At 43.7% G+C, this 22,329-nt stretch overlaps 1 protein-coding gene across 1 annotated transcript in view; it reads left to right on the top strand.

Moving 5' to 3' along the window:
• COL23A1 (collagen type XXIII alpha 1 chain) overlaps positions 1-22,329 on the top strand; it is a 395,499-nt gene that overhangs the window by 325,101 nt on the left and 48,069 nt on the right. Inside the window, exons 4-5 of the mRNA XM_054690972.1 lie at positions 14,559-14,566; positions 16,153-16,179. Coding sequence (XP_054546947.1) covers positions 14,559-14,566; positions 16,153-16,179 — 35 coding nt within the window. The remainder of the gene's footprint in view (positions 1-14,558; positions 14,567-16,152; positions 16,180-22,329) is intronic.

The following is a 22,329-nucleotide window of genomic DNA, read 5'->3' as shown; positions in this document are numbered from 1 at the left end:
TTGGGCTGGTAGAAGCTAAATCAATTGAGATTATCCAGTCTGAGGAAAAAGGAAAAAGAATGAAGAAACCTGTGGGATACTATCAAGTGTGCAAACACTGGGGTCCACACACATAATGTCATCCCAGAATGGGAATAGAGACAGAAAGAGGCAGAAGAAATATATCAAGAAATGATCCCAAAACGTCCCCAGATTTAAAGACAAATGTTAACTACACATGAAATAAGGTCAACACACTTCAACAGGATAAACTCAAAGAGATTCACAACTAAACATGAAAAATGAAGAGAATCTTGAAAGTAAAAAGAGATTATTGCCTCACATAGAAAGGGATCCTTGATAAGATTAATTGCTGGTTTCCCATTAGAAACCATGAAAGCAAAAGGCAGTGGGATGATATATTCAAAGTAATGAAAAATATTAACAAAGAAATATACAGCTCTCAAGGCTATCCTTGATAAATAAAGGAGAAATTAAGACATGTCCAAATAAACAACTGAGAACATTTATCACTAATAGACCATACCTATGAGAAATACTGAAGGGATACCTTCAAATTGAACTGAAAGAAAACTAGACAGTAATTTAAATCCACGCACAAAAATAAAAAACTTTAGTAAAGGTAAGTGTATTGCCAAATATGAAAGATAATATAAATACATATTTTACTCTTCTCTCTATTCTTATTTAAAAGACAATTAAACATAAAGTAATAAGGACAAAACTGTATTGATAGGTTAATAAACATAAAGCTGCAATTTTATGACAATAATGGTACAAATAAGGGGATAACAAACATACCTGTATTGGAACAAAGTAGTTGTATACAATTGAGAGTAAACATTTTTAATCCAAACCAGATTATTTTAAATTAAGGTATTAATTATAATCCTCAGGGTAACCATTAGGAAAATAACTCCAGAAGCTAGAGTAAAAGAAACAAAGGAATTAAAATGGTGCAATATCTATTTAATAGGAATGAAGCAGTAATGAGTAATAGAGGAATAAAAAAGACATACAATATATAGAAATTAAATAGCATAGCAAAATGGCCCACATAAATCCTAACTTATGAGCAAATGTATTAAATATAAATGGATTAAATGCCCTGAGTCAAAAATTAGCAGACGTGATGAATAAATGCATACATAAATGTCATGATCCAAAAGACACTCAACTTAATTGATCATTAAGGAAGTGCAAATCAAAAGTAAGTGCGATAACACCTCACACAGATAAGGATGACGCCTATAATAAAAAAAGTCAGAAAATAAGTGTTGGCAAGTAAGTGGAGATATTGGAACCCTTGTGCACTATTGGTGGAAATGCAAAATGGTGCAATCACTCTCAAACACAGTACAATGGGTACTCAGAAAATTAAAAACTAGAATTTTAAAATTAAAACTAGATTTACCATATGATCCATTAATACCACTTTTGGGTATATAACCACAGTATTTAAAGCAGGTCTCAAACAAACATTTCATACCACATTTTCATATTCACAATAGCCAAAATATATAAATAACCCAATATGCATCAATAGATAAATGGGGAAACAGAATATTATTTTATGTAAAAGGAAGGAGATTCTGAAACATGCTACAATGTGGATGAACATTGATAACATAAGGCTAAGTGAGTTAAGCCAATCACCAAAAAAACACAAATATTGTACAATTTCATTTATTTGAGATACTTGAAGTAGTCAACTCATAGAAACAGAAGGTGGAATTGTGGTTGCCAGAGACTGAGAGGAGAGGGAATGGGAACATGTTGTTTAATGAGTACAGAGTTTCATTTTTTCAAAAAGGAAAAATTCTGGAGATTGAAATGCATAACAGTGTGAATATACTTAACACTACTAAAGTGTACACTAACAATGTTTGTGGTCATGTTTTATGTTATTTGTATATTGACACATTCAGTTTTTTAAATTATATTTTAAAGACATCATACAATTATATGCTGTCTATAATAAATTTTAGATTCAAAGTATAATGGGTTGAGGGCCGCCCCTGGTGGCACAGCGGTTGAGCGCTGGGCTGCGAGGCTGCCCGCAGCCTCTGCAGTGCCAGTTCGTTCCCCAGACGCCGGCAAGGGTCCCACAAAAAAATAAAAAAAAGTATAATGGGTTGAAAATAAAATGCTGGGAAAAGATATATCATGCAAATTACCAAAAGAAAGCTAGAATGGCTGTGCTAATGTCAGATAAAACAGACAATAAGACAAAAAAATGTTAGCGATAAAGAAGGACATTTTATAATGATAAAAGAACATAACAAATGTAAATTTATATGTACCTAACAATAGAGCCTCAAAATGCTGGAAGCAAAAACTAAAAATTGAAGGAAGAAATACACTGCTCAACAATAATGGTTGGACTCAACATCATAAAGGCCATAAATGACAAGCCAACAGCCAGTATCATTCTCAATGGTGAAAAGCTGAAAGCAATTCCATTAAGATCTGGAAGAAGACAAGGATGTCCAGTCTCACCACTGCTTTTCAATATAATACTGGAAGTCCTAGCCAGAGCAATAAGACAAGAGAAAGGCATACAAGGAATCCAAATAGGAAAAGAAGAAGTCAAACTATCACTATTTGCAGATGATATGATAATATACATAGAGAACCCCAAAAACTCCACAGAAAAACTAATTCAACTCATCAATCAGTTCAGTAAAGTGGCAGAATACAAAATCAACACGCAAAAGTCAGTAGCCTTCCTATACACAAACAATAAATCTGAAGAAGAAGAAATAAAAAAAAACATCCCTTTTATTATCAAAACAAAAAAAATCAAATATTTGGGAATAAATCTAACAAAAGAGGTAAAGGACCTATACAAAGAAAACTATAAAACACTGTTAAAAGAAATAGAAGATGACACAAAGAAATGGAAAGACATCCCCTGCTCATGGATTGGAAGATTAAACATTATTAAAATGGTCATCCTACCAAAAGCAATATACAGATTCAATGCTATTCCAATCAAAATTTCAATGTCATTCTTCAAAGAAATAGAACAATTATTGATGAAATTCATATGGAATCACAAAAAACCCCGAATAGCCAACGCTCTCCTGAAAAAAAAAGAAGGGAATGGAGGCATCACACGCCCAGACTTCAAACTATACTACAAAGCCATAATCATCAAAACTGCATGGTACTGGAACAAGAACAGCCATACAGACCAATGGAATCCAATAGAAACCCACAGATTTATGGTCAACTAATCTTTGACAAAGGAGCAAAGGCTATGCATTGGAGCAAACAAAGAAAGTTTGTTCAATAAATGGTGCTGGGAAAACTGTGTTGCTACATGCAAAAGAATGAAGCTTGACCACTACCTCACACCATACACAGGGAGGGATTGGGGTCAGAATGGGGGGGGGTTGCAATTGTATGGGGAATATAAAAATAAAATTTATTATTTAAAAAAATAATAATAATGGTTTTAGACCTCAAGACCTTGCTTTGAAAAACAGGTTGAACAAATAGACAAAAAAAATAACAAAAAAGATTTGGATGACACTATAAGACAACTAACTCTAATAGACATGTATAGAATATTATAATCACAACAGTAAAATATACATTTTTTTTCAAGTGAATGTGGGACATTCTTCAGTACAGACCACATTTTAGGCTGTAAAACAAGACTCAACATATCAAAAAGCTTGAAATCATATAAAATACATCCTTTGACTACAAAGGAATTAAATTAGAAATCAATAACAAAAGGAAAGTTGAGAAATTCACAAATATGGATAAATATTATACTCCTAAATAACCAATGACTCATAGAATAAATCACAAGAGAAATAAAAAAATATTGTTACATAAAGAAAATGAAAACACAATATACCAAAAGTCATGAAATGTGGTGAAATTAGTACTTAGAAGGAAATGTATAAAAACCAATGTTTAAAACAAAAAAAAAGGTCAAACCAATAACCTAATTACCACCTTAGCAAACTATAACAGAAAAGAAAGAGCAAACTTACACCAAAGCAAGCAGAAGTCGAAAAAATCATAAAATCATAATGAAAAGATGAAATAGAAGATAAAAAAAGGATAATCAACAAGAGTAAAGTTAATTATTTGAAAGCAACTTTACCTAGACTAAGAAAAGAGTAGGCATTCAAATTACCAAAATTAGGAGTGAAAATGGAGACCTTACAAAACAAGTATAAAGAAATAGTATAAAGGAACAATTGTAAAGAACAGATTATCTCAATGAAAAAGACAAAATCCCAGAATGACAGAACTGCCAAAAGTGACACATGAGAAAATGGAAAATCTGAATAGAACTATAACAGGTAGAGATAAAATAAGTAATAAAAAACTCTACAAGAAAAGCCTAGAGTAGGTGACTTCATTGATTGATTCTAACAAACTTTAGAGAAATTCCTACGACTGGAGGGGATCACGCTAAGCTTGAAGGAGAAAGACAAATATAGATGGTTTCATTTATCTGTGGAATATAGAGAAATCAAACAGGGGTGGGGGTACTAGCAAAGGATGAAGGGAGCCCAGGATACTCTTCTTTCAGTGCTTTAGTGGTGGGCACTCTACACGGTTTGGTGAAATATATCTGAAGAGGTGTGATCCTATACTTCCAAATGATCCACAGAGTTGCAGACCAATGTTCCGTCAATAATAAATGAACAAAATCTGGACAGCAAACGAGAGAGAGAAATTAATAGCACTCTATCACAAACTCTTCCCAAAAATAGAAGAGAAGGGAACATGTTCCAACTCATTCCATAGGCCAAATTTATGCTGATACCAAAACAAGAAAACCACAGACTGAGATCTCTAATGAATATAGACATCAAAATCCTTGCAAATGAATCCAGCAATATAGCAAAAAGATTATATATACCATGACCAAGTGAGATTCATCCCAGGAACACAAGATTGTTTTAACATTCAAAAGCATTCAAGGTAATATACCATATGATCAAATAAAGGACAAAAACATTGATCATGTGAATAAATATAAAGAAGAGCGTTTGATAAAAGGACACTGCCTTTCATGATTGAAAAAACACTCAACAAATTAAAAATAAAAGGGAACTTCCACAACTTAGTAAAAGCACTACAAAAGACCCCCAGCACTTGCTCAGAATTCCAGGCTCAGGGCTGGAGAGGCAGGGTTCTAGGTGTCTACAATTCTTGACAATATTGGCCTAATTAAAGCCAGGGCAGGAAGCAAGAGCTAACACCCTGACTCATTCACGCATTATTGGCTCTGGATTTGCTAACCCAAAGCCTCGTTCTTCCACCTGCAAATGTGGTTTAAAACCTCTTATTCCACTCTGCTTCATTGGGGAAAGCACTGGAGAAGCATGGCAGAAGGTCTCGTCCTCCTGTGGAATAGGTTTAGTTTTCCAAGAGACTAGAACTAGGACCTCATAACTGGAACTAACTGCGTGGTAAGAGGCAGAGGACTGGGGCCCAGCCAGAGCCTACTGGGCAAAACAGGGACCTGGCAAAGCAGGAATCAGGAGTACAGGCAAACACAGGAGCAGGTGTGGGCAGTGAGCAGGGACAGTGACCCTGACATTGGGGTCAGTGACCTCAGGCACCAAGTCAGTTCCCACCTTCTAGCATTTGGGCTGGGCACATGCCAGCCTGTGAAAAATAGTCTTCCCAGTTTGCTTTTCCAGTAACATGTCCTTTGGAAAACACTCAGGAAGTGGTCAACCCCAAACACTCAGGAATTGGGCTAAAAGCTCAAGGTGGGCATTGTGAGCCTCCAGATACTCCACCCACCTCTGGCTGCCTGTCAACAACAGGTTCTCTCTCCCAGCCTGGATGAGTGGGCGTGCCTCCAGGTTGGGGATCCCTGTGGGGCCACATCTCTAAAGAAACCATGGAGTCGTTGAACCTTCTACCCCCTCAGACCCATTTTATTTATTTCCCAAGTCATCTGACTCTTACTTAATTGCCCCCACATTCCTAACAGCAAAGTCAGCAGATCCCACCAATGCCTGGAACACATGTTTAAAAGCTGTGTGCAGAATGGGGTCAGGCTGTGGAAGGACCACCACGTGGGTGGCTGGAGGCCCTGCAACCAGCCTGACTTTCCAAGTAGGGAGCCCTGGACAGCTTGAGTGAAGACCCCCCACGCCATCCACCACTCAGGCGTCCAGCTTGCTGCAGCCCACAGATCCTGTCTCTGTTGGCTATGGCAGGGTGTGCAATGAAGTCGGGTGCAGAGGTAATAGGCTTGGGGCCCCTGCCCTTCCTGCCCCTCATCCACTCAGCACATGTTTCCTGGGTGCTCATGCCTGCCAAGCCCTGCCCTGGGCAGCAGGAAGATGGCAGGAAGCCCAGCAGACAGGGTCCCAGTTCTCAGTGAGCTATCGTGTTGGAGGGACTGACTGGCAGTCCATGACAACAAGCTAATGGATTTAAGAACTAGATTGTGGTGAATGATTGGAAGGAAATAACCAGGAGACTGAGACAGAAACCATCAGGAGAAGGGGAGATCACGGAGCCATCTCCAGATTTCACAGCTATAGGGGGCTTTTCAAGGTGGGGGTAATGAAGCTGTGACCTACCATCCAGGGGAACACAACAGATATGAATGTTCTGAGGCTGAGAGGTGACCCTTGGGAAATTGAGAGAGAAGAGTGGAGTAGACATGGCCAAGGGAGCAGAATATTGGCAAGGAGCAGCCCCAGGCAGGAACGCTATGCAGGGAGTTTGCAAGTTATCCCAGGTGCAGTGAGAAGCCCTGAAATGGCCAGGCTGATAAGCCTGGGGTGCCCAGAAGGAACTGGGTTGGGTGATTAGGAGCCTGTGGCCTGGAGAGATGGTGACTTGGTATGTTTTGGAATCTCTCAGGGGGGCCAGATTTGACCTGTCTGAATAGTTACAGAATCAGTGTCCAGAATTCTGCCTTCTCACTCTGGTCTCGCCTCTGGGGTGAGAGGGTGCCCTAGGGTTGGGACCCTTCGGACCTGGACTGCCCTCCCTAGCTGGGTGATCTCAGATGAGATCAGCACCTGGTGGGGGTTGATCAGTAAATAACAGGGCTTCCTGCCAAAATTCAACCCCTTTCTTAGGCTCCAAGTCAGACTGCCCGCATCATGGACAGGATGTATCCCTGCGACTGGTAACTTTTCTGAGCCTTAGTTTCCTTACCTGTAAAATGGGCCCAATGAGGTTGCAGCAGGAGTTCCATGAGATGGTTGGGAAAAGCAAAGAATGGAGTTCTGGAAGCTTATAATATTTACTCCTGCAACTGCTCCTGGTCTCCTCTAGGCCACACCTCATGCCTGGTCTCAGGGCTCTCTATCTCGTAGTAACAAGCCTAGTCTGAGTTTTCTTGAAAGGACCTTGGAGGTGAGAGGAAAGGCAGCAAAAGTTGGAAGGACTCACCAAAGACACAGAACTCTCTCCAGCCTTTTCTAAGTTAGCTTATTGCCTTCCCTCACTTGGTACACTAACCACAACGACATCAAAGAGCCCATGGCGGAAAGGCCGTCTCCCTGCCACTCACCCAACTGGGCTCCCTGCCCCCACCCAACTGGGCTCCCCTACTCAGAGACTGTTTTAAGCACAGATGGCTGCATATTAACTTACTGTCCACACTTTTTTTTTTAAGTAATTACAGTCATTCATCATTAATGACAGACTGCATATACAATGGTGGTCCCACTAGGCCATCCCATGCACCCTATGTGTATTGTGGGCTAGACCATCTAGGTTTGTGTAATTATACTCTATGACATTCACACTAAAATGAAAACGCTTACAATGTGTGTCACTTGTTCAATACCACAACATACAGAACTGCTTTCACCTTTTCCATGGTTGCATGATATTCCACTTAGAGATGTCCCATACTTTCTTTAAGTTAGTCCTTGTATGCTATTTCTAATTATTTGCTCTGTCAACAAACTCTGCAATGAATAGTCTTATACACCTCTCCTTTTACATATATGTTAATGTATCTGCAGAATAAATTTCTTGAAGGATTTTTTGTGGCAATTGGCACATGCATTTTTTTTTCTTTTTCTTTTTTTTTTCTTTTATATTTTTTTACATCATTATTTCATTTTTGCACAATGTATGCATTTTCTTCTTAGTTATAATCCCCATAACTTCTCATCCCCCTTGTTTTGATCCTACTCCCTTCTCCCCCCACTCCTTAGTGTGTCTCTGGTTTATAGTTGCTTGTTGATTTTGATTTTTACTTTATTATAATTAGTCTTTTTCCTGGTCCCTTATTTAGGTTTTCTAGATTCCTGCTATGAGTGAGACCATCTGGTATTTTTCTTTTTCTTTCTGGCTTACTTCGCTGAGCATGATACCTTCCAGCTCCATCCATGTTGCTGCAAATGGCATGAGTTTATCTTTTTGATTGCTGAGTAATATTCCATTGCATATATGTACCACATCTTCTTGATTCAGTTATCTATTTTTGGGCATTTGAGTTGTTTCCAGAGCTTACCTATTGTAAACAGTGCTGCTATAAACATAGGGGTGCAGGTGCCCTTTTGAATTAATGTTTCTGTGTCCTTTGGGTAAATACCTAGGAGCGGAATTGCTGGATCATATGGAAGCTCTATCTTTAGTAGGTTGAGGAATCTCCACACAGCTCTCCATAGTGGTTGGACCAGTTTGCACTCCCACCAGCAGTGCAGGAGAATTCCTTTTTCTCCACATCCTCGCCAACATTTGTTATAGCTAGTTTTTTTAATATGTGCCATTCTCACTGGTGTGAGATGGTATCTCATTGTAGTTTTGATTTGCATTTCCCTGATTACAAGTGATGTTGAACATTTTTTCATATGCCTGTTGGCCATTTGCATTTCCTCTTCAGAGAAGTTTCTTTTTAGCTCTTTTGCCCATTTTTTGACTGAGTTATTTACTTTGTTTTTGTTGAGTCTCATCAGCTCTTTGTAGATTTTTGTAATCAGTCCTTTATCATTAGTGTTGTGGCATATGCATTTTAAATATTAATTAGTATTGCCAAATCACTCTATGGAAAATATGCTGATTTTTCCGCTCTCCACTAATGTGTGAGGTGACTACCCTCATTTGCCTTAACACAATAGGTTATTTCATATTTTTCACTTTTCTAATCTTATGTGATTGTGGTTTTACATCTTCATTTTTTCAATTATGAGTGAGGACTTGATCTATATCATATATAGTCATGTGACACCTAATGATGGAGATACATTCTAAGAAAGTCATTGCTAGAGGTTTTGTTGTTGTGTGAAAGTCACAGAGTGTAGTCACACAAGCCTAGCCTCTGACACACCTGTGTTAGGTGTCTAGCCAATTGAGACTCACGTGTGGTCCATCATTCACAAAGCATCATTAATGATGCATGACTATTTAAGGGCCATTTATGTTTTCTGTGAATTTTCCACTTGTATCTTTTGATCAGTTTTATACTAGGTTGTTGATATTTTAGAGTTGATTTATAGGAGCATTTTGATATCAAGGTATCTAGCCTTTGTGACATGCGTTAGAAATATTTTTCCCAGTTTGGCTTTTGGCTTTGCTTTCTGCCTTGCAGACATTTTTGTTTTTATATGATTGGATGAGACATTTATTTTATGGCTTCTGGATTATGAACTGTAGTTAGAAAAAGCTGCCCCTCTCCAAAATTGGAGAGGAATTTCCCCTCATTATCCTCAAGGAATTTTATGGTTTATTTTCAACATGTAAATCTTTGGTCCCTTTGGAATTTTTCCCAGTCCATGCTAAGGTGTGGAACCAGTGCCACTTTTTCCCTTTTTCCCTCTGCTCAGACCACCTCTCCTCCCACAGTCCAGGGCTGAGCAGATCACAGCATGGAAGAGATGGTGCCATTGTCCTAAGAACAGAGGGAGGGTCTCAAGATTAGATCTGCATCTTGAAAACATCACTCTCACCACAGAATGGAGACTGCAGGGGTGATTGGTCAGCACATTTGAGGCCAACTCTGATCCCAGACATATCCCCCTCATTGCTTGTGCATTTCAGCTCTTGGGTCTCTGTTCAGGACATCCCTGCACAGGTGGTTCCTTCTGCCTGGAACATATCTTCCCAGGGATCAGCACAGCCAATGCCTACACTTCTTTCAAATCTTCGCTCAAATTTCACCTTAGAATGGACCACCCCATGAAAAGCTCCAATCTGCCTGCACCCCAGCACTGACATATCTCCCTTACCATGCTTCGCTGCCTCTCTCTGCATGACACATACTGCCTTCTAGGTGATGTGCTTGTTACCATACTCACTGGATTTTGGCTGCCCCTAGTCACTAGAAGGGAAGCCTCTTAGGACAGGGACCTTCATCACCATCACTACTGTTTCTCACATGCCTAGAACACTGTCTCGAACAATGGGTACTCAGTGAATGTCTATAGGATGAGTGAAAGGGAAAATCAAGGGGGACGTTGTTGCAACAGCCCCTAGAAGCTATGTGGCATGGATTAGCTGTTGTTTGGGAGACACTTCAGTAGATAAATTCCAGAGCAGCAATACGTATGCCAATGGATTGGAAAGGGAGCAGGTTTGGGAAGGTACCCTCCCACTTGCTGATACGGTAACTGCATGAAGGGGGTGTCACTCACAAAGACCAAAAACTGGAAGAGGAGCATGTTTCTGGACAAAAGTCCGTGAGCACAGCTGTGTGCGTTTGCTTGAGAAATCTTGGGATTATTTGAGGGGAAATGTCCAGCAGTCAGCTCAGAAATGGATTCTAGGCTTCTAAGGTACAATCCTACCTGGAGATATGCATTTAGGACACTTCTGCCTGGTGTGGTCATAAGCTGGGCTGAGAATCTTGGGAATGATGGGAGAGAGGAGGTAGGTGAGCAAAGAATTGAACAGACCTAGACTAGAACCTTCAGGAGCCTCCATATGTGAGGTAGGGGGAGGAAACTAAGTCAGCTAAATAACCAGGGTGGAAAGGACATTATGGAAAGCAAGGAAAGGGGCACTTCCAGAAGGTGGGCTCAGTCAGCAGCGTGGAAGTTGAGTCCAGTGAGAAGGAGAAATATTTGTCAGTTTTATTCATGTGAAGGCAGGTCACTGGAGAATTGTTGAGAGCTGCGTTGGTGGAGTGACAGGGATGGAATCCAAACCAGCAGATTGGAAGCTAGGAAGAAGACGAGACATTAGAGACGGTGAGAGGAGTGCCCTCTCTCCAGCCACATAGCTGTGAGGGGGAGAGCTGGGGCAGAATAGCGGAGGGGTGGGAGCAAGGATTTGGAACTTGTTTCAAAGCTTAGAGAAAGATCTGCTTGAGAGGCCACCATGACAATGGCAGTGGGCAGAGAGATAAGCGGCAGGTGCAGCAGGGTCTGGGGAAGGTGGGAGCAGGTCAGTGCCTCTGACTTAACCTGCCGACTAGGCAAAAGAGGCTGGTCGCAGGCACGGTGCAGGTAGCTGTGTGTGCGTGGGGCATCGAAAAAGTGCTAGCAAGTATGCTTGGCAACCTTTCTATGCAAAACCAGAGCCAGGTCATTGGTGGACCTTGAAAATAAGAACTGTTGTGTCCAGGCTGCCTGTACTCTGCCCACCCTCAGTCTAAACATTGGGAACCTCCTCATTGAAATACCATTCTTGATTATCAGCAACATCAGACACCAGTATCTTAAGCCAAAAACCTTTGTCTCATCTCTGTCTGCCCTTCTTCTGTATCCCGTGCATGCCTGCTCCTCACCCTTCAGTCCACAAGCAAGTCCCGTCTGTCCTCACTGACAAGTGTCTCCTGCCCCTTGCTTCTCTCCATCTTCACTGCTACCACCTAGGGCCCAGCTACCATCACCCACACGGGGACAGCTGCAGTGTGCCTGGGCACCTTTCACTACCCCTCACATCACTCCTCACACTTCAGAGCACCCTGCTGCCCTTCAAATCAGGGCCCACACCCCCTGCCCCTAAGCCATGATGTAGAAACAAGGCCCTGAGTTCTGGCCCACCCTACAGTATCCTCCTTGGCTTCTCCTTGTCCCCCAACCCAGTGATCTCTGCATGCTCTGAACTTTTGCATCTCTGCCATGCTTCTCCCTCCTCCTTCCTGCCCCAGGTAATCATCCCTCACCCTCTGGGCTGAGACTGGCCTCCTGTCCTGAGTGGGCCCAGCCTGCCTGGGGCCCTTGTGGCAGTGCTGGCCTCTGTCTCTTCATGTGTGCTTCCCTCTGTCATTGTTTTCTCAGGTATCTATCCATTCAAGGACAATTCAGTGAGTCAGAGATCTTGCCTCTTCTGTTTACTTCTTCGTCCCACTGCTTGCTCCAGAGGCCCCTGGCTCTGAGAGGCAATCCATAAATACATATCTTCCTCAGTTTACCACAGGGTTATGTCCTGATAAACCCATTAGAAGTTTAAAATATCCTAAGTCAGAATGCATTGCATACACCTACCCCATGGAACACCACAGCCCGAGACACACGCAGAACCTCCCGTTAGCCCGCGCTTGGGCAAGATCATCCAACACAAAGCCTAATTTATAATAAAATGTTGAATGTCTTAGACACAGATGGGCATTTTGTAGACATGACAGCATGTGAAAACAAATCCCAAAATCACTAGCAACGCAGTAACAGAAGGGTGTGGCTTGTTCACCTGCATGATCACCAGGCTGACTGGGAGCTGCCCTCCCTGCCACTACCCAGTGTCCCAAGGATAACACACCCCAGCTCAACAGCCCAGGGGAAGATCAAAATTCAAGCTGAATGCTTGTCACTTTCACACCTTGGTAAAGTTGAAAAATCCTAAGTTGAACTCTCAAAACTCTGTATGTGTTGGCCAACTAAATAGGGTTCCTGGATCCAGTTCTATGTGGGTTTGGTGGGGGCTCCCCATGACCGCGAGCAGTTCTCAGACACCAGGAGAGTATCTCAGCACAATTCTTTTTTTTCTTTTTTTAAGATTTTATTTATTTAATTTTGTGTAAAAGAACTGAGGTGCAGGCCAGAGGTGAGGGGAGTGAGAGGATTCACCAAAGACAGAGTGTGGAGCAGAACAGGCAGATCTACTGAAATACACTGCTGAGGGGGGAGCAGTGGGCAAGACAGGAGAGGTCTGCTGCACCATGTGGCTAACTCCCTGGCCGGGGATCAAACTCATGCCGTCACGGTGGTAGCACTAAGACTTAATCCCTAGGCCACCAGGGAGGCCCCTTCGCTCAATTCTGACAATACCTGGAGAGACGTCAGATTCTACTGACTGACTGCCCGCCACCTCAATGTCACCTGTAAACTCACGTTCACCTGTGCTTCTGACCTGTTGGCTATAGATCAGCGTCTCCCAGGACCCCCTCCTCATGTTTGATTAATTTGCTGGAGCTGCTCACAGAACTCAGGAAACCCATTTAAGGATATTATTCAGGAACAGGCAGATGGAGAGGGTCGTAAAAGGGGAGCTTCCAGGCCCTATCCAGGCACATCATTCTCCCCAAGTCTTCACTTGTTCACCAACCCAAAATCACTCCAGTGCCCCATTTTGGGATTTTATAGAGGCTCCCTTTCACAGGTATAATTGATTAACTCATTGGTCATTGGTCATTGAACTCAGTCGGCAGCCCCTCTCCCCTCTCAGGAGGGAGGGGGTAGTGGGACTGGAAGTTCCAACCTTCTAATCTAATAGGTTACCCAGCTCCACTCCTTAGATGCTTCCCCAAAAGGCACCTGATTCACATAACAAGTAACACCTTCATCATTCTTAACACTTAGAATATTCCAAGACTTTTGGGGACTGTGAGTTAGTGCAGGAAGACCCAATATGTATGAGAAATAAATTTTGGTCATCTAGATATACACTAAAAAAATACACTTTTTTTCCATAAATCACAATATTGCACCCACTGGCCCACATGCGCCTCTGTGTATCCACCTCTGTCCAGACTGAGGAGGAGCTGCTGGACTGGAGGTGGTATGGCTTAGTGGGAAGCATGTGCAGGGTTTTGAGACCTTCGGGGATGAGCTCTGTCCTAACCAACTATGTGACCTTGGAGAAGTCTCTTCTTTCCCTCGGAGCCTCTGAGTGGTCATCTGTCAAATGGGATGTTCCTCACCCCTCACACAGATTGCTGGGAAGTAGTGGATATGCAGTGTGCTTTGCGAGCTGTGAGGTGAGAAGCCTGAGAGTTTCCTCTGCGTGTTCTCTGCGGGGCAGCCCCACCACATGCGGGGCCACATGCCCTCCAGTGCCCTTGGGAGCATTCTTCCCTCCCCCAGAAACCCATTTTCTCCCCTAAATCTCTTTCCTTCCATAGAAATGAACTGGCCCCTGATAAGCACCAAAATTTGTTCTCCGTGCAGGAACAAAGTCCTGTTCCCACCTGGCTTGCCCAACCCCACACTGCTGAATGCCTGCAGGAGCAGCAGCAGCCTACTGAGCCTAGACGTATGGGACTGTTATTCCCGCCTGCCTTGGCCCCACAGAGTGTAAAGGTGCCCCCTCTGCCCTGCCACTTCACCCTTCAAAGCCTTGAACAGAGGGATGACCAAGAGCTGTAAGAGGACAGGCCTGCCGGGGTGAGGGGACCCCTCTCCCTCTGATCCTGACTGTGGTTTCTCTGTGTTTTGCAGGTCCTCCAGTAAGTGCCCTGGATTATGCTCTCTGCTCCTGAAAGATAAGACATTTTATTCTCTCTCTCTCTCTCTGTCTCTGTCTCTCTCTCTCTCTCTCTCTCTCTCTCTCTCTCGTTTCCATGAAAATAATGCTTGGTTAAAGAGGTGTCTCAAAAAATGAAAAATAAAAAAAAAAAATAAATCTCAGTCAGTCCCTGCCAGAGGTCATATTTTTTTCAATTTGAGGATTAATGCCAGCACAGAGCTGCAAGGGCTTGCCTTGCCCTGTGAAGCAAAGCATTCTGTGACTGTTTTCCTCCCCAGACGGCTGGCACAAGCCTGGCTGCTCCTTGTCAAACCTTTGGGTCAGCTTTGTGTAGGGGAATGCTTGCACCATGCCCACATTTCCTAAGTACCCAAAACTGTTGCTGGGTCTAAATATTTTTGACTCATGTGCTTTGACAGAAAGGGGCTCAGGAGTCAGGCAGTTATGCCAGGGCTTGGGCTTGATCACTAGGTCCTGGGGTTCATTTGCCTTCCTCCAGTGAGGAAATGGGAATAAGCAATGCATGCAGAGCATGGTCGGGGCCCCGGAAATCCTGTCTTCTCCAAGACACAGGACGAGTCTGCCTCTGATTCATCTTGGCAGCCTTTCAGAGCCTGATAAATCCTAACGAATCAATGCAAGAAGCACATGGACAGTCCTTGTGAATCAAAGTGAACCTTCCAGAGGAATTCCTTTCAGATGAATGCTTGTACTTTTGACTTCCACCTACCATGATTCATTTCCCATCAGCACCCTATGGGACCTGGGCTTCTCCATGCCTTAGTAGTGCCACAACGAGCCAAGGAACCAGCCCATAAAAATGTGTAGATTTACAGGCCACGAGCAGTTTCTGACTGTTGAGTCATATCTGGCTGTCATTTGGAAGCTGGCCTGTGTGAACTTGCTGCAGTGTGTAATGCAGAGGGATATGGAGAGTTTTTGTGTTTTTTTGTTTTTTTTTTTGTACTTGACTGTTAAACTCAAGTCTATTAAGCAAATGCAGAATTCTCAAGCTGCAACCTGCAATGGACACTCACGTGTGGCATGGTGGCCAGGTAGCCACTGCTCCTGGCACATGGTGATTGCAGAGAAGCAGCCAATAGTCATAAGGGCCCCCCGGCCTGTGCTGTGTCTCTGGCTGCCAAGGCTGTCTTCCCAGTCACCTCATCTCACACACAACAGGCAGGAAACCTGTGTCTCCTCTTATAGTCCCTCAGTGCCACATCAAGGGAACATTTTCAGCAATGGCTGTGATGCCACCTTCAGGAACCCTACATCCCCACGTGGCCCTCACCATATGTCCCTGCTGATGCGAGGATCACACTTGTGGGTGCATGCCCTGGTGGCCCATGCAACCTGGTCCTGTGAGGCTGGAAATGGGAGCTCCATCCCCCAGATCCCTTGGAACCCCAAATTATCCCCCTGAAGAAGTCACTTACCCATCAGCAGTCTCTGCTGCAGACCAGGGAGGTTGAGGGGGGATCTGAGACCCTGGCTGAATTCTAAGTGTTGCTATATGGTTTTCTGCCGAAAGTCTGATTATTAATGACGTATTAATTACCACAGGGGCAATCGGGACGAGATGGCTACCCGGTAATTTGTCTTTTTTGTTTGTTTTCTTTGCCCTCTCTCTCAAACCAATATTCTCCCTCTAAGCTTTTATTAACTGTCTGTGCTCCTTTTTCCTCCTCTTTTTCCTCCACAGTGGCTGCCATCTCTGTGGGGAGGATTAGCATTAGCTTTATGAAGGCACAGGACAGCAGTTCTGCAGGGCCAGGGCCTAACAGGCACTGTCTGCAGCCTGCAGGTAAAGCAGAGAGGCTTTGAGAAGGAGTCTCCTTGGCATTTGAATGCACCCAACACCAATCTGTCCAGCGCGTCAGCCCAAGCCCCATGGTCCAGCCCTTGGCTGCTGGACCAAGTGGCTAGTGTCATTCCAAGTGGCTAGTGTCATTGCTTGGAAACAAGGGCCGCCTGTTGGTTCAGCATTGTAGTGTCGTCATGCCTCAGATCTTTTACAACCAAAACTAAAACTTAGCTTATACTAGGTTGAGTGACCACTCCATAAGAAGCTGTATGAAATGTGGTTGTGAAAATGTGGAGTCCTGCACAGAGGTGAGGACCCCAACTGAGACATCTAGAAGTCCTGATGCCTCAGAACAGCCTGGTGGAAGGAGAGTGTGGCGACACTGTTTTGCTGGGGAACAAATTTGTTCTGTGCTCAGGCCAGGAAGATGCAGGGAGAGAATTATTAGTTGATTCAAAGGTCTTTCTTTTGGCCAGATATGTACAGAGGCAGAACAGGCTGCATTAGTGGAGGGTGAGGCGCCGCCCGGTCCTGCCAGAGCCGGCTTCTGTGGTTCTGTGGAGGGGGCAGTCATACCCCTCAGTGAGACCTAGGCTTGGATTCCAACACTGCTGCCTGCGAGACCTCAGAAAAGGTCAGTTTCCTGCTCTGTAGAGTGCCAAAGGCCTCCTTCACAGCATTGGAGCGAGGATTCAAGGAGACTTAGGAGGTGACGGCTACGCAAAATCAGGCTCTCCAGGGCTACTTGGAATGTTTGGGGGGCATTTACCTCATGTCAAAGGCTGGGTATGGAGTAGAGTTTGGGGTCCCCCAAGCCATCAGGGCCATTCCCCCAGTGGGAGGCACTACCTCTCCAGCAGTTTTCTTGACAAGGGGGGTCAGGGAATCCTAATCAGGGCCACCAGCACTTGCTAGACTATTTTGGCCCCGTGTCTCGGGATCGTCCATTTCACCAGCCCAGGAGGAGTGGGCACTTCCTAACAGCACCTCTCCTGGGATTACCTGGTTAACATTTGCACTCAGGTTACTCTGGACTGCGTATGACATGCCCAAGGGAGAGTGGGCAGGATTCTTCTCTTCCCCTGTTTGCGTCTCCTCTAATCCCACAGTGACCACGTGTTCTTTCTTCTTAGCTGGGAGCATCAGGCTGTTTGTTGGCTGATGCAAGAATCATTTTCCTGGGGCCAGGCAGAGGTCCACCTCCCACAGAGGCCACTTCTCCCTCAGCCATCACCCAACCCTTCCTCCCAGGACAGGGGCAGGCCGAGGGTGGCCAGTAGGCTCTGTGAGCAAGCAGGCATCTGGTTGTGTGGCTAGGGGGTTAGGGGCTGAGTCCCATTTTCACCATCCACTAACTGTTAGGTCATAGGCAAGCCCCGCCTGCCCTAAGTCTCCATTTCCTTCCCTGTGAAGAGAGTTGGGGTTCAGGTGAAGTGCGATCGTGCCCTAAAAGCCCAAACCCTGAGCGTCACAGCTAGTGGGGCCATTGCAGAGATTCAGCATGTGTGAGGTGCCCCACCCAGAGGTGGGGCTCTGTGAATGTTGGGGCGGGGAGGCCAAGGGTTGGGTGGGCATGTGGAGTGTCCACTGGGTGTGGAGTTAGAAGCTTCTGGGGAAAGAAGCAGATTAGGATCCAGCAAGCCTTTCCCATTGCCTGTTTGCCCTTGACCCCTCAAGCTTCTCACCACTGGGAAGCCCTGAACAGGTCTGGCCGGGCAAGGGGTTGAGGAAAAGCTGGTATCACACCCCGATTACCCAGATCACCCCTTTTTCTGAAGTTACTCAGGTTGCATGCACTCCCTTCTTTCCACACAGATCTGGGCATCTTCCCTGACTGGGCTGGCCCAGCCTGGTGCCAGGCTCGAGTGGTTCAAGCCTGAAGAACAAGGAGCCAGCTGGCTTGTCCCACTGCCTGCCTCCAAACACCCTCACTCAAGCACTGCCACCCTTCCTTCCATTAGGTGCATAGATGGGGGTGACACCCTGCTATTGTCCCCTGAAGGAGGGAAAGCAGGCCACTCAAGTACTGAGTGTGGGAGAGATTCATGGGACCCATATGCTTTGAACTGAAATCCAGATCTATTGGCTTGTGGAAGCCCTGACTCCCAGCCTTGGGTCTATTTATAGGCGATTCCCTGTGCTCACCCCAGAGTTTAGGACAATTATGGCAACTGAGGGGCCCTGGCCATCTACAAAGTACTCATATATTGAGTTTCACGCAGAATCCTGGCTCTGCTGTGTGGGCTCCATCAGGCTCCTTGGCCTCTGGGAACCTGGCCAGAGCACACCTACAAAGTTGAGGGTTAGGTGGGCTTACGCACACTAAGTCCAAGTCCAGGGCAAATGTGGGAGTCCATGGATCAGTCACTCTCTTTGCTTATCAGTCTGTCCTGCCCACACACATTGGACAGGAAAATGGCTTTGAGAATGGTCAGTTGTCCGGAAAGGTTTTTCTGCAGCTTAGGGAGCTTCAACCTCAGGGAAGACGTTTTTCCTTTGTTCTAAAAGCATGTCATTTTCTAAAGGGAAATTAGAGTAAAAAAAAAGTGAAGCAGGACAGTGGCAGAAACTGTGCCAGCTTCCTTTTCTGGATTAATCCCGGCTGGCCCCTCCTCTAAGCAAGACCAGCTAAAAACCAGGTCCATATGTGGATCCAGTAGGGGTTGGAGGTATAGGGGCATAGGAGTCCATGTCCGTGGAGTAGGTTGTGCACTGAAAATGTTGGGAATTAACTTGTCCACAGCCTCCTTGTCCTTTCTGCTGCAAGGGGAATCATTAATAGCTCTCTTCTGATAACAAAAGCAAAAGCAAAAGCAAAAAAAAAAAGGTTTATTTAAAGCCTTCCCCAAATAGAGAAAAGCACAAAAAGGAAAAATGCAACCATCCATAATCCTACCACCCACAGACATGTCCGCTCAAATGTTTTGATATTTGTTCTCCCAGCATTTTTATGTGCAAGTTTGTTTTTATATTTATTATCTAAAACTGAGATTACAGTAAATATACTTTTTTGTAGCCTTTTTTTTTTCACTTACTAATATCATGAGATTGTTCCACATCATTAAGAATTCTTATAGGAGAGGGCCTCCCTGGTGGCACAGGCGGTTGAGCGCTGCACTGTGAAGCTGTCTGCAGCCTCTGCAGCGCGGATTCGATCCCAACCGGCAGGCAAGAATCTCGCATAATGCAGCAGACCTCTCCTGTCTCGCCCACTGCTCCCCTCAGTCAGTGTATTTCAGTCAGTCTGCCTGTTCTGCTCCCCACTCTGTCTCTGGAGAAGCCTCTCACTCTCCTGCACATCTGGCCTGTACCCCTGTTCTTGTATAAATAAGTAAATCTTAAAAAAAATTCTTATAGGATGTAATAGCTACATAGTTTTTATCATATATATCATGTATAATTTATTTAACCAGTCTTCAAGTTATATATTATTTATATTGACAGTCTTTCACCCATATAATCAACATCTTGGGAATAAATGTAGGCTTATTTCCATGGTTATCTCCTTAAAATAAATGTCTAGAAGTTGAATTGCTGGACCAAAGAGTTTGCACATGTTTAAGGCTTTTGATGTGTATTGCCAAATTGCCCTCCAGGAGTCTGTAGTAATTTACATTCCCACCAACAGCGTATGAACACCGCATGTTTCCCCAATCCCTGGCCAATTGTGGGTGTTATCAGACTTTTGTATCTATGCCAATATGATAAGCTAAAAGTATATGTGTGTATATATATATATATATATTGTTTTAATTTAGGGTGTATCTTAATTAGACATGTAGAGATGAAAATAGTTTTGATAACGTTTGTGTGGACCTCACTGCCACCTGGTGGTAGAGTGTGGAATTGTAGGTAAAGAGTTGCCAGTTTGAGAGTTTTAGTTGATCCAGGAACAAGCAGATCTCATGATATCACTAATATAGAGGGAATTTTGAGCTCAGAATATTGTGAATAAAAAGGGAATAAAGTATATTTATTTATCAGAATTTATCAGAATTTATCAGAATTTATCTGCAGATGTAATTTTTAAAAAATATTTCAAAACTAAAACCAATACCAAAAAGGTTTTGGTTTTTCTGTGTGTGTGTGTGTGTGTGTGTGTGTTTGTTTGTTTTTTTTTTTTCATTTTCAAATGGGACATGCAGAGGAGCCTTGGACATAGCACTCCTGAATTTTTGAATAGTAATCAGAATTTCTGTTGATAAAGTTATTTCCCATCTCATAAATGGAATACTGGGCTCTGTGCAACACATCAGGAATATGCCATGTCCTGTACTGCTTACTGGGTGCCACAAAGATGGATCAAACCCAGTTGGTCTTTGGGGAGATACAGGGAGGGGGACCAACACAGTCACTTTGCCATGGGCTAGAAGAAAGAGAAATAACTGTGTGTCACTGTGACCTTCCTGGAGGTTTCTAACCACAACCTTTTTATTCCCCCTTCAAATTGTGTCTTTTGTCCATAATGAAAAGACTTGTTTCACATGCAAGGCTCAGTCTTGCCTACATCTTGACTTGACTTTTGTACAGAAATTATTACACCCACTCATCATCTCTGATGTACATCAAAACCCTCATTTTTCCTCATCTTTGGTATTTTGACTTTCTGAACTCTTATTGTTGAACTCAGGTGGCTTTCCAGTATGTTTAATGCCTTGCCTTCAGAATATAACTTAAACATTTCTTGAACAAGCCCTTCTTCCAAGGGCTTGCAATTTCCATGTGTGAACATATGAGAAGTGTTAGGTTGTAAGGCACATGGAGATTACGAAACCCACCAAGTGCCAGCAATGCAAAGGCACTGGGGTTGGTTAGCATACCCTAACCATTGGTCATTGACTCTGTCAGAATCTTTTTCTGGACCTTTGTACCAGCACCCAACAGAGACAAAGCTCTTCCTGTAGTGGGAAAGAGACAACAATAAACAAGTAAATAGTTGAACCAGAAACGTTGTGAAATGTGCTAGAAAGAGAATAAAACTGGTATGTAATGAGAGTCCTGTCTGTCTGACTGGATAACTGGGAATAATTGGTATTCAACAATCAGAATGCCCTTGTGGAAGATGACATTTGAGCTAAAACTTATGAAAGTTTTAGAAACTTATGCAGGATCTGGGCAGGGATGGGAAATATTTCTGGAAGGAAGAGTAAAAGTCTAGGTGTAGGCAAGACTTAGCCTCGCAGATGAGACAAATGTTTTCATCTTAGAAGCCACAATTTGAAGGGGAATGAAAGGGTTGTGATACTAAATCACAAAGGTGATGAGGTTGGATGGTATATGTGCCCAAGGTATAGGAGAGGATAGCGTGGCTGGAGTGAGCCAGCAGGTGACCAATATCAAGGTGCAAGGGGAAATTTTCCCATCCCTCTGGGTTCTTCTCAGGCTGGTTGAATAATCAAAACAGCATCAGATAGGGCCTCTCCTGGTGGCACAGGCGGTTGAGCGCAGCGCTCTGAAGCTATCTGCAGCCTCTGAAGCACCGGTTCCATCCTGGCCAGCCGGCGAGGATCCCACATGGCTCAGCAGACCTCTCCTGTCGTGCCCGCTGCACCCCTCAGCAGTGTATTTTGTCAGTCTGCCTGTTCTGTTCCCCACTCTGTCTCTGGTCAATCTTCTCACCCTCCTGCACATCTGGCCTGTACCCCAGTTCTTGTATAAATAAATAAATAAATAAATCTTAAAAAAAAAAAAACAACATCAGATAGATTGGCAGAAGGAAAAGGTCAATTTTTAAATATGTGCATGGAGGATTATGCACATGATTATGCCCTTGCTGATTTCAATCTGGAGAGCAGGGTTTAAATCCTAAACAGAAAAACAAAATAGGGACCTGGGGTACCAAAGAGAGGTGGGGGCATCACATGATGAGAAGGGGATGACTTCATGTTTACTCTGAAAGTAAACATGTAAAATTGGGTTTCTCAGATAAAGAAGAT

Source organism: Talpa occidentalis, unplaced genomic scaffold (assembly GCF_014898055.3).
Source record: "Talpa occidentalis isolate TD23 unplaced genomic scaffold, MPIMG_talOcc4v2.1 talOcc4.9, whole genome shotgun sequence".
In the NCBI taxonomy this organism is placed as follows: Eukaryota; Metazoa; Chordata; class Mammalia; order Eulipotyphla; family Talpidae; genus Talpa; species Talpa occidentalis.
Note: the sequence above shows the minus strand (reverse complement) of the source record. Positions and strands in the feature narration are given on the sequence as shown.